This window comes from Corylus avellana, chromosome ca2 (genome assembly GCF_901000735.1).
Source record: "Corylus avellana chromosome ca2, CavTom2PMs-1.0".
NCBI lineage: Eukaryota > Viridiplantae > Streptophyta > Magnoliopsida > Fagales > Betulaceae > Corylus > Corylus avellana.
In genome coordinates this window covers 28,882,735-28,896,130 of record NC_081542.1, presented here as the reverse complement: position 1 = coordinate 28,896,130, position 13,396 = coordinate 28,882,735, and the positions used below count along the sequence as shown (strand labels likewise).

At 40.1% G+C, this 13,396-nt stretch overlaps 1 protein-coding gene across 1 annotated transcript; it reads right to left on the bottom strand.

The window, feature by feature from the left end:
- Positions 1–12,667: 12,667 nt before the first annotated feature.
- Positions 12,668–13,396, bottom strand: LOC132169527 (uncharacterized). The gene has a single exon (XM_059580551.1). The coding sequence runs from the start codon at positions 13,394–13,396 to the stop codon at positions 12,668–12,670; it is 729 nt and encodes a 242-aa protein (XP_059436534.1).

Below are 13,396 nucleotides of genomic sequence, written 5' to 3'. Positions count from 1 at the left end.
CCTTTGATGTGGTATTTTTGTGTGGTAATTTCCGGCGCCAAAAATTGATGTGGTATTTTTGTGACCAAAAATATCAAATATAAAAATTACCACTCGCAATAGTACGAATCCTGTAGAATAGGGCTATAGAGAGGGTGTTGAACCTCAAGAACTGCAGGGGTTTTATTATCAAAATTCAAAAGATTAAAATTAACTTAATTTAAAAGAGAATGATTTGTTTGTGTGAATTTAAAGTGCATAAAATAAACGGAAATAAAAGAAGTGAATATATGAGAGAGGGAATGTGTAGGGTATTGACTTCACCTCTATCCGCACAACAATGGTTAATCATAATTATTCCCAGAAATTCATTCTATGCATGTTATAAATAAACAAGAAACTACCTTATTAAAGAATAAGCATAATCTATCTTCGGTTGGCACGGATCGTCCACCTAGCCACTAAGATGCGGTACGACTCGTCTTCCCTAGGTCTCAGTGGAACGCTCTTCTAGCAAATTTGGGGTCCATTGGGATCTAATTTGTCTAAGAGTGCGTTCATTTCAAGGTCGCAAGAAATTAATGCAAAAGACAAAGAACGGCGACCTAGCATAAACTAAACAGAACAAATAAAATAAAATAAAATAAAATAAGCTAAAACAGAAAACAAACAAAGCTCACAAACGGCCTTAGATGCACTCAGGGACTGGATGCAGGTTGCCGCAAGTGCGCTCGATCGCATGGCAAGGTGCGCTCGAGCATACTGCCGCAGTTGGGTGCGAGCGCAGGAGAAGATGGCTCGAGCGCTGCTGGCTGGGTTCCTGCTGAAGTGCGTTCGTGTGCTCGATCGCATGCGGGCTGCGCTCGATCGCAGTCACAGAGAAGGCAGCTTACAGACCTGTTTGCAAGTTTTTAAAGAAAATAAAAATAAAACACAAAACAGAATTCAAATTAGCAACTTAAAACAGAGAAATAAATTATTAAGCTAAAATCAACCCTTAAATTTAGATAATGAAACCGTTAAGCAGTCCCCGGCAACGGCGCCAAAAATTGATGTGGTATTTTTGTGACCAAAAATATCAATTATAAAAATAACCACTCGCAATAGGACGAATCTTTGTAGGATACAGCTATAGAGAGGGTGTCGGCCCTCAAGGACTGCAGGGGTTTTGTTATCAAATTCGAAAGATTAAAATTAATAATTTACTTCACCTCAATCCGCACAACAATGGCTAATCATAATTAATCCTAGAAATTCATTCTATGCATGTTATAAATAAACAAGAAACTAACTTATTAAAGAATACGCATAGTCTATCTTCGGTTGGCACGGATCGTCCACCTAACCACTAAGATGCGGTACGACCCGTCTTCCATAGATATAAATTATCAAATTCATTAATAGGATACATACAATCAATGAATAAGTGTAACCCATCTTCGGTTGGCACGGACTGACTTCCCTAGGCATGGCCTATCAAATCCTATTGATCATATGTCAATTCAACCCATTGTATAACCATCATCCTCATAATCATAGAAAACAAGAATGATTTGATTTCAATAAAAGTAAAATACTTTCTAAGACAAGAGAAGAATTTCACAAATATTGATTTTGGAATTTAAGAACAATTGCATTTAATAATTAAGAACATAATCAAAAGGTAGCAATTCTCATAGTTATACAATCAACATGTATAAATTGAAAATCTAGAAATTAAATACAATGAAACCATTGTACTTGGATAGGGTTACATTAACACCCCACGAAGGGGTTTAGCCGCTCATGATCTTCTAAGCTCTAAAGACAATTTTCTAATTTCTAGCTCTAGGAAGCGGTGTGTCTGTTTACAATGTTTAGAGCCCTATTTATAGGGATTTGGAAAACCCTAAAACCCTAGAAATCCTCAGAAAATTGGAAGTCAGTCTCCCAGTCCAATTGGGAGACTGAAAACCAAGTCCAAGTTGGAAAAGGATTCTTGCCGTGCACTGTATGCCCGTGTGCGCTCGATCCAAGATTATGTGCGCTCGAGCCTAGCTGATATGCGTGCGAGAGCAGGCAAGCGCTCGAACCTTGGCCGCAGACGCTCGAGCGTAGGTGCGCTCGATTCCAGGAGTACTGCGCTCGATCCTAGATCCAGAATGCTCAACTTTTTGTTCTTTTAAGCCCAATTTCCAATGGTTTGTCAAATGAGACCTGAAACACAAAAACAAAACAAAATCAAACAAATAACAATGCTAAGGAATTAACATATGTAAATTAAGGGGCTTGAATATGCAACATTCAGCACTTATCAATGCTTTTAGCTGTGATGTTCACTAGGCCCATTTGGAGAAATAATCCACTTCTACAACTGCAAATCGCACACCCCCTTTCCACGAGGTAGTGGCCCTACTATATCTACCCCCCATTGTGAGAAAGGCCATGGCGAAGAGATTGAACTCAGATCTTCTGGGAGTTGTTTTGCAATGTTGGCATTTGTCACAATTCTTGACTGTCTGTACCGAGTCCAGACTCATATTCAGCCAGTAGAAACCGGCTCTAATTGCTTTATGCGCCAATACTCTTGCTCCCGAGTGACTACCGTAAATACCTTCATGGATCTCGCGAAGGACATAATCATTTTCTTCCTTGGAGATACATTTAAGTTGTGGTAGCATGAAGCCTCGTTTGTACAGAATCCCATTAATGATCGTAAATCTAGCAGCTCTAGTTCTGACTTGCGTTGCTGACTTCTGATCCAATGAGAGAATTCCCTGTTCCAAGTATTCCCTTATGCTCCTCTGCCATCCCAGTCGGTAACCAAGACCGAGACTGTCTCGGCTACGGCAGGTCTTCTTAAAGTCTGGATTGGCCCTTCAGGCTTTTCAGCGTCGTTAGCTGTTGCCGACGCTATCCGGGCTAGCCAGTCAGCTCTTTCATTCTCTTCTCTTGGGATCTTCATAATACATAATTTTTTGAATGCATTCTTTAAATCTTATACTTTTGATAAGTGTTGCTTCATTTTACCACCTCTGGCTTCAAACTCTCCTTGGATTTGTCCGACGATTACTTGCAAATCGCTCCGTAATTCGACAAACTCAGCTCCCATCTCACGGGCTAAACTGAGTCCTACTAAAACTGCCTCATACTCGGCCTCATTAATGGTGGTCTTGAACTCCAGCCTCAAGGAGCTGCATAACTCTTCTCCATCCAGGGTGATTAATACAACACTGGCTCCACTATTCTTCCTTGTAGAGGATCCATCTACGTAGACTACCCATGTTTCGTCTTTTTGCCATTCTAGGGTGACAGGTAGGTTGGTGAATTCTGTTAAGAAATCAGCCAATACCAGCCCTTTGATAGCGTTCCTTGGGAGGAACTCAATATCAAATTCTCCGAGCTCGATTGCCCAGTTAGCTAATCTGCCAGACAGATCTAACTTTCTGAGTACTTTCTTCAATGGATACTTAGTCAAGACTCTTATAGTATGAGCTTGGAAATATGGGCAGAGCTTCCTGGAAGCAATAGTTAGCGCAAATGCTCACTTCTCCATCTGAGGGTACCGCTCTTTTGCTCCCTTCAATGCTCTGCTAACAAAATAAACTGGCTTCTGAATGCCGTCTTCTTCTCGGATAAGGGAAGCATTAATAGCTGTTGGGGAGACAGCTAAGTATAGATACAATGCTTCTCAGGGAACAATTCTACTTAACAGGGGTGAACTTGTCAGGTACTTCTTCAATTGCTCAAAAACCTCTTCACACTCTTCAAACCACTTGAATGCTTTCCTCAGGATTTTGAAAAATGGTAGGCACTTATCAATTGACCGAGAGATGAACCAGTTCAACGCTGCAATCCTACTCGTCAATTACTGAAGTTACTTCGTATTCTTAGGGGATTCCATGTCCATAGTGCAACTTCATCCATAGTGCTTCAACGTTCTAAACGTCTCATACAGGTTGTCTACATGGCCTTCTGGTAGCACACTTTTAACTAGCATGTCATCAACATATACCTCCATATTACGTCCAATCTGATCTCGGAACATCTTATTAACCATCCTCTGATACATTGCTCCTACGTTCTTCAGACCGAAAGGCATAACCTTGTAGTAGTACAGGCCTCGGTCTGTGATAAACGCGGTCTTCTTTCGGTCTTCTGGATACATATAAATCTTGTTGTAACTAGAAAAAGCGTCCATAAAACTTAACAGTCCATATCCAGCTGTTGAATCTACCAACGCATCAATGCGTGGCAGAGGAAATCTGTCTTTTGGGCATGCTTTGTTAAGGTCTGTAAAGTCCACGCACATCCTCCACTTCTCGTTGGATTTTTTGACCAGCACCACATTGGTCAACCAGTTGGAATAATATACCTCCTCTAGAAACTGAGCCTTGAGCAGCTTCTCCACTTCCTCGGCTATGGCCATATTTCGCTCGGGGGCAAATTTCCTTCGCTTTTGCCTCACTAGCTTCATGCTTGGGTCCACATTGAGCTGGTGGAGAATGTCATCGGGACTGATTCCCAGCATATCTTCGTGAGTCCACCCAAATATCTCCATGTTACCTCAGAGAAAGTTTAATAGAGCATCTCGGACTCCTAAGACGAGCTGTGTTCCTATTTGATAAGTGCTAAAATATTCATAGTTTCAGCCCTTATCTTGCATGTTTTAATCCTTTGGTTTTGGTTAATTAGACCATTTTACTTCCTTTTTGTGTTTTTCATGATTTTACAGGCTTTTGGAAGAAAATGAAGTAAAACTAGGAGATTTGGGTTCAAAAAGGAGAAGATGGAAATTTGGAACTCCTTGGTACTGCGATCAATCGCAGGATACCTACGATCGAGCGCAATACCAGAGAAGACACTGCACGAGCCAGGCCAGGAGCGATCGGGTGCAAGCCAAAAGAAGCATCGATCACAGACCTGCGATCGAGCGCACACGGACTGTGATCGAGCGCACCCGTGCGCAGGAGGCATCCCATGTGGCGGCTATAATGTCCCTATTTCCATATTAGGGTTTTTCAAACTCCAAATTGTAATAGGATTGAAACCCTACGAAATCCCTAGGGTTTACTACTTTTCCAAGGACTTGTAAAGCCTATAAATAGACTCTTAAGCCTCTAGAATAGGGAGGCTTGGAGAAGGAGAAGGATTGGAGCTCTCAAGTTCAAGTCTCGGGTTTATTATTTTTTTTGCTTTTATTTTATGAAGATGTTTAATATCAAATCTATATGTAGCTAATTTACTTAGTAGGGCTAGATTGAAGCCCTAGTTATGTTAAATTAATATTTCAATATTGGCGCCTTGTGATGATCATGTTGTGCTATTTAACTTGATTAATACCTGCTTGCATGAATTCCTCATATGTGAATGCCTGATCAACTTGTGCATGTGGTATGGACCTGTTAGTTAGATCAATTTGGATGGCCGAGTCCTGGGTTTAACTTAAGTAACAAAAGAATCCACACCGCGATTCTTGGGTTAATCAACATAGGGAACCAGGAGTATACACCCATGCCCTAGGCCCTGTGTGTTTGTCGATTTCCATAGAATATATGCTTTTCTAAAGAACAACTTAGTATACACTATGCTAAATCCTTTAGGAAAGAAAAGAGTTAGAGTATACACTCATGCCTAACTCGTTGCTTAGGAAAATCAATAGCTTAAGGAGTATACACCCATGCCCTTAGGTTGGCAAACATTAAATATGCATAACTTGATCAAAGCATTGGCATATTGATATAGTAGTTTAACATAATTAGTGGTGGATATCAAAGCCCTACCCTTTGTTATCATCACATTAACAATCAATCTTTATTTTGCTTTTGCTTAAGGAATCTATTTTTAAACATAAATTCAGCAATCCTCGTGGGAATGATCCTGTACTTGGACCCTATACTACCATGTTGGCCTTGTGCATTTGCAGGTAAAACGTACAATTATTTACCTATTAATTTAGGTATATTTTTGCACAACAAGTTTTTGGCGCCGTTGCCGGGGATTGCAGCGAATTTTGTTTAAATTTATCTTCATTTGGTTTTGTTAGTTTAATTTTCAATTTTTAATTTAGTATTAGCAAAAATCAAAAAGAATTTCTTGTTTCCCTTCACTTTTCTGTTTTCTGTTACAGGTTGGGGATTGGCATTCTGTGATTGCGATCAATCGTCAGCCAAGTGCGATCGAGCGCACTGCTATCGAACGCACCAACCTGTGATCGAGTGCAGTTCCAGAGAGCATCAGGACCAGGCAGTGCTGAAGCTGCCAAGTTCATGCAAGGTCGTCGATCTCAAGCCTTAACCGTTTTTCCCCTCGATCCTGAAAGTGAGTGGACAATTCGACAACAACCTAGAGACAAAGAAGGAGAAGAAGAAGTTGAAATGGAAGACATGCAAGAAATTCCAATTGGGCCTAGACCCCTAGAAGCAAATCCACAACGAGTGAGGAGACCAATGAAGCAAGCATACGTGCCAACAAACCTCCATCAACCCTCATGCATAGCATATCAACCGGAGGTGGATGGTAGTTATTATATCTCTCCCCAAATTCTCAATGCATTGACCTACTTCAGAGGCATAGCTATTGAGGATCCCAACTTGCATCTTAAGGAATTCTTTGACTTATGCAAGTTGCAGAATGTTCAAGGCCTAACACCAGAGAGACTCAGGTTAGTTCTCTTTCCTTTTTCCTTGAAAGACAATGCTAAACTGTGATACAATTCCTTGGCTACAAAATCCATTCATACTTGGGAAGAATTGACTACCAAATTTCTTAAGAGGTTTTTCCCAGCCCAGAAGACAAAGCAACTTAAAAGGGAACTTCAAATGTTCCAACAACGAGACGGAGATTTGTTCTTTGAGGCCTGGGATCACTTCAATTCCTTACTCCTAAAATGTCCACATCACAACATCCCTCAAGATGAGCAAGTACAAATCTTCTATGAAGGATTAGATGATACTAATAAAGGGATGGTTGACTCAGCTTGCGGAGGAACACTTATGGAAAGAAGTAGTGAGGAAGCTGTGGAACTTTTTGAGACATTAAGTGAGCATTCACAGCAATTCTGTTCAAGAGGAAGGAGAGGAGTCAAGAGCAAGGGCATGTATGAAGTGAATCTCAGTGAAGGATCAACTAATCAGTTGGCTGCAGTAGAAAAGAAATTGGATATGCTTGTCAAGGCCATGGCTGTTCAGAAAACTTTACCTCTGCAACAGGACACACAATTCCATGTATGTGCTATTTGTTCCCATTTAGATCACATCACTGAGAAGTGTCCTTTTGCATAACAAGAAGAGGCGAACTTTGAGGGACAAAACAATTATCCCCACAAGAACAACCCATACTCCAATACCTACAATCCAGGACGGCGTAACCATCCCAATTTCTCCTGGAGTAATAATCAAGGACAGCAAAAAGGGCCCCAACAAGCAAGTCAATCAGCTCAAGAGCCAAAGATGAACCAACTGGAGAATATGATACATAACTTGGTGACTTCACAACAACAATTCATGGCTGATCAAAAACATGTCAATACAAAGACTGAGCATGCCATACAAAAGTTGGAAGTGCAAATGGGTCAGATGGCAAAGGAGCTGAGTGAGAGGAAGTAGGGGGAATTCCCAGCTCAAACAGTACCTAACCCAAGCAATCACCAGCAGCTGAAGGCAGTCACAGTTCAAAGAGGTCCCACTCCTACAAGAGCACTTGAGCCTAAATCTGAAGAGCTCAAGTGCAGCTTTTCACACTAGGAGTCCTACAGTCACCAGCAGATGCGTTGAGCAGGCACGAACCTCAAGCGCATCTACCCACAATAGTGGTACTGATGCCACTAAAAGGACAGTAACATTTTCTCTCTTGTCTTTCATCTTACTTTCTTTCCTTCACACATGTCTTGATTATCCCTGATGTTTGACCTTTTACTTTTCTTCTGTTTAAAAAAAAAAAACTTTTAAAATTTTAACATTCTGGTACTACGATCAATTGCAGGGTACCTGCAATCGAGCGCAGACTTCTATATGTCATTCCATCGCATTCTGTTAGTGCGATTGAATGCACCATGCGTGCGATCGAGTGCACTTGGCAGCATCCAATAGTTATTTTTCTTATTTTTTTTTTTATTATTTCATTCTATTTCTTTTTACTTGTTTGTGTGTTTTATTATATTGCAGGGACAAGTGTGCTTCACTTCAAGTTTGGGGGTGTGCTATGAGCCATGCTTTCCAAGCTAATGTCGACCATCTTCCGGGTACACTCTTTCCTTTACTTAGACACATTGGGGACAATGTGTCATTTAAGTTTGGGGGTATGGGAGACACTTTACACACACTTTGTCCCAGTTTTATTTTACTTTTATTTGAAAAAAAAAAGAAAAAAAATATATATATGCATGTTAATGTTTGTCTTATAATTTTGGTTGATCTTAAAAATTGTGATTTGATTTCATTGGTGAGCTTAAAATTTTGAACATATGATCTAATAATTGAGTTTTTCGGTTTGGTTACTTGCTTAGGACAGTTGAGAATTCACATGTTTGATCTGATCTTACACAAGCACATTAGCACATAATTTGTGGGGTATGACATGAAAGTTGAATGTGTGTGCTTCTATGTCTTAAGTGAAACTGGATGATTTATTAGATGGAGACCTGGCATATATATATGAGAAAAAAAAATAATAAATAAATGAAAAAGAAAAATATGATCATTGATAAGCTTCTCACTAAGTAGCTGAACCTCTTGTCTCAAAGCATTGAGTGTTCACGTCAAAAGGTGAAGAATTTTGATTTGGTTAATGTCATGGTTAGTTTGGTTTCGTACCCTTTCTGACTCGAGTCAGTAAGTCCTAGGGGTGTCTCTACACCTAATGCCCTAAAACCATCTGGTGTGAGACTCATTGACTTAACACTCGTTACATGAGTCAATTAGAAAGCTTAAGAGAATCAAGCATTGCACAACCTGACAAAAGAAGAAAAAAAAAAAAAAAAAAAAAAAGAAGAAGAAGAAGAAAAAGAAAATATGTCATTGTTATCCATCCTAATAGGGATTTCAGTGAACTTTGAGATATTGAGACATTGTACATTAGAAATAATTGGAAGCTTCATATTTATGTGCTAGTTCACTTTACCCTCTTTTCAAACTTGTGATGTCTTAGCATGTCCTTGGTGAGTAATTAAATTTTAAAATTTCAATTCACTGTGAAGATGGAGTTTATCTTTTTAAGCTTGCTAATGAATGAGAATCATGGTTTTGAGTGATACCTTAAGTTTGGGATAACATGAACTCTTGCATGATGTTTGTGGGTAACATTTCTGGAAAACCCTCATGAGACTTCACTCGTCCATTCGGGAATTCCTAGTGGTTTAAAAGGCTTGTTGCATATGCTAAATGCAATCGTACATACCACGAAAGATGGATTTATCTTTTGTTTTCAATTTTTCCATTCCTATTTTTTGTTTTGGATTGCTAAGGGACTAGCAATGTGTAAGTTTGGGGGTGTGATAAGTGCTAAAGTATTCATATTTTCAGCCCTTATCTTGCATGTTTTAATCCTTTGGTTTTGGTTAATTAGGCCATTTTACTTCATTTTTGTGTTTTTCATGATTTTACAGGCTTTTGGAAGAAAATGAAGTAAAACTAGGAGATTTGGGTTCAAAAAGGAGAAGATGGAAATTTGGAACTCCCTGGTACTGCGATCAATCGCAGGGTACCTGCGATCGAGCGCAATACCAGAGAAGACATTGCACGAGCCAAGCCAGGAGCGATCGAGCGCAGGCCAAAAGAAGCATCGATCGCCGACTTGCGATCGAGTGCACACGGGCTGCGATCGAGCGCACCCGTGAGCAGGAGGCATCCCAAGTGGCGGCTATAATGTCCCTATTTCCATATTTGGGTTTTTCAAACTCCAAATTGTAATAGGATTGAAACCCTACGAAATCCCTAGGGTTTACTACTTTTTCAAGGACTTCTAAAGCCTATAAATAGACTCTTAAGCCTCTAGAATAGGGAGGCTTGGAGAAGGAGAAGGATAGGAGCTCTCAAGTTCAAGTCTCGAGTTTATTCTTTTCTTTGCTTTTTTTTTTATGAAGATGTTTAACATCAATTCTATGTGTAGCTAATTTACTTAGTAGGGCTAGATTGAAGCCCTAGTTATGTTAAATTAATATTTCAATATTGGCGCCTTGTGATGATCATGTTGTGCTATTTAACTTAATTAATACCTGCTTGCATGAATTCCTCATATGTGAATGCCTGATCAATAGGTGCATGTGGTATGCACTTATTAGTTAGATCAATTTGGATGGCCGAGTCCTGGGTTTAACTTAAGTAACAAAAGAATCCACACCGCGATTCTCGGGTTAATCAACGTTGTGCAAAAATATACCTAAATTAATAGGTAAATTATTGTACGTTTTACCTGCAAGTGCACAAGGTCAACACGGTAGTATAGGGTGCAAGTACAGGATCATTTCCACGAGGATTGGTAAATTATGTTTAGAAGTAATTTCCTATTTAATTTAAGAGATAAACTCAATTGTCACGATTGAGTGAAAATAAAGAAATAAAATAAAAGATAAACAAAACTAAAAGGGATTAGGATTTTGATATCCACCACTAATCAGACTAATTAAGATAACAATATGCCAATGCGTCAATTATATCGGTATAATTAATGTTTGCCAACCTAAGGGCATGGGTGTCTACTCCTTAAGCTATTGATTTCCCTAAGCAACGAATTAGGCATGGGTGTCTACTCTAATTCTTTTCTTTTCTTTAAGGATTTAGCATGGGTGTCTAATAAGTTGTTCTTGAAGAAAACATAAATCTGTGGAAATCGACAAACATACGAGGCCTAGGGCATGGGTATCTACTCCTGGTTCCCCATGTTGATTAACCCAAGAATCCGGTGTGGATATCTTTTGTTACTTTTATTAAACCCAGGACTCGATCATCCAAATTGATTTAACTAACTAGTCCATACCACATGCATATGTTGGCCAGACAGGCACATATGAGGAATATAAGATAACGGGTATTAATCAAGTTAAAAACACCAAAATATAATTGTAGCAAAGGCGCCAATATTGCAATCATAAAAAGACATGATTAGGGCTTCAATCTAACCCTAAATAAAATATAAACTACATAAGAAAAATAAAAGGGTGGAAGAGAAGAAAAACCCAAACTCCTCTTGATGTAGCCTTCAGTTCCTTTCCAGAGCTTGTGCCTCTTTTCTCCACACTTATTCCTAGAGGCTAAGAGGTCTATTTATAGGCTTTAGAAGTCTTTGTTAAAGTAGTAAAACCTAGGGTTTTCGCAGGTTTCAATCCTATTACAATTTGGAGTTGAAAAAACCCTATTATGGAAATAGGTACATTGTAGCCGCCACTTGGAATGCCTCCTGCGCACGGGTGCTCTCGATCGTAGCCCGTGTGCGCTCGATCGCACGTCTGCGATCGATGCCTCTTCTGCCTGCGCTCGATCGCTTCTGGCTTGGCTTGTTCAGCATCTCCTCTGGCTTGGCTTGTTCAGCATCTCCTCTGGTATTGCGCTCGATCGCAGTTACTCTGCGATTGATCGCAGTACCAGGGAACTCCAATTTTCATGTGTTCTCTTTTTGAGCCTAAATCACCCAGTTTTACTTCACTTTCTTCCAAAAGCCTGTAAAAACAACAAAACACACAAAAAGGAAGTAAAATGATCTAATTAACTAAAACCAAAGGATTAAAACATGTAAGATAAGGGCTGAAAATAAGAATATTTTAGCGCCTATCAATCAACATAGGGAGCCAGGAGTATACACCCATGCCCTAGGCCCTGTGTGTTTGTCGATTTCCATAGAATATATGCTTTTTTAAAGAACAACTTAGTATATACCATGCTAAATCATTTAGGAAAGAAAAGAGTTAGAGTATACACCCATGCCTAACCCGTTGCTTAGGGAAATCAATAGCTTAAGGAGTATACACCCATGCCCTTAGGTTGGCAAACATTAAATATGCATAACTTGATCAAAGCATTGGCATATTGATATACTAGTTTAACATAATTAGTGGTGGATATCAAAGCCCTACGTTTTGTTATCATCACATCAACAATCAATCTTTATTTTGCTTTTCCTCAAGGAATGTATTTTTTTTAAACATAAATTCAGCAATCCTCGTGGGAATGATCCTGTACTTGCACCCTATACTACCATGTTGACCTTGTGCACTTGCAGGTAAAACGTACAATTATTTACCTATTAATTTAGGTATATTTTTGCACAACACTAACTTCCCTACTTTGGCTTCCCCTAGCTCCACGTCTTCTAAGGGCTCAGCAGGTTCCCCTTTTGGGGGGTCTTTGTTTCGACTACCCACCATGCCGACTGTCAACGAAGCAGGATCTGCTTTCTTGAGAGAAATGTTATAACATTTCCTTGCTGCAGTTTGATCTCCTCTTACCTCTCGGACTCCTTCCTCCGTAGGAAACTTCATGATTAAATGGTAAGTCGAAGTTACAGCCTACAACCTATTGAGGGATGGTCACCTAATGATTGCATTGTATGTAGACGGTCGATCTATTACCAAGAAATCCACCATGGTTGTGGATTGCTTGGGAGCTATCCCTACCGTAACTGGGAGAGAGATGAGTCCTATTGGCTGAGCTTGCTCTCCAGTGAACCCTACCAACGGTGAATCAAAGGATTGGATCCTGTCCCGGTCAACACCCATCTACTTGAAGACCGGCCAGTATAAAATATCAGCCAAACTACCATTATCCACTATGACTCGGTGGATTTTATGGTTGGCAACCGTTAACGTAACTACTAACGCATCATCGTTGGGGAATATTACCCCCCTAGCATCTTCTTCAGAGAAGGATATAGTCATCACCTCCTTCTTTGCAACTTTTGATGGTCTCCCTATCGACAAAACTTCATCATCAGCCTTCGTTCTTCTTGCGTAAGCTTTTCTAGATGAACTAGAACTTCCTTCACCAGCTATTCCTCCCGAGGTGGTGTGGATCTCCCTTACTACATCCCGATGCCGAGGCTGATGGGCATCCCGATCCCATCTCGGTTTTGCCTGCTGATTGTGTATCGGTTCAGCATACCCATCTTCCCTTGGCCTTACTTCTCGATTTCTGGGAGGTTCTCGGTTTCCTTCAAGTAACGGGAGCTCCTCATTCCTTCCTCGATTCCTCTCATCCACCAAGAATTTCACCAACTTCCCATTTCTGATGTGATTCTCAATCTCTTGCCACAAGGTTATACACCCCTCGGTTAAGTGACCATGGTCACGATGATACTCGTAGTATTTCTGAGGGTCACGCCTTTTAGGGTCGCCCTTCAACTTGCTTGGCCATTTGAAGGCAAGATCCCTCCTAATCTCCATGAATACCTCGGTCATGCGAGTATTCAGTGGAGTGAAATTCGGGCTTTGCAATTTTCGAGGGTCCAT

Excerpts from the sequence above, each read along its gene's own strand:
- LOC132169527 (XM_059580551.1), bottom strand. The coding sequence starts at position 13,396 with ATGGACCCTCGAAAATTGCAAAGCCCGAATTTCACTCCACTGAATACT.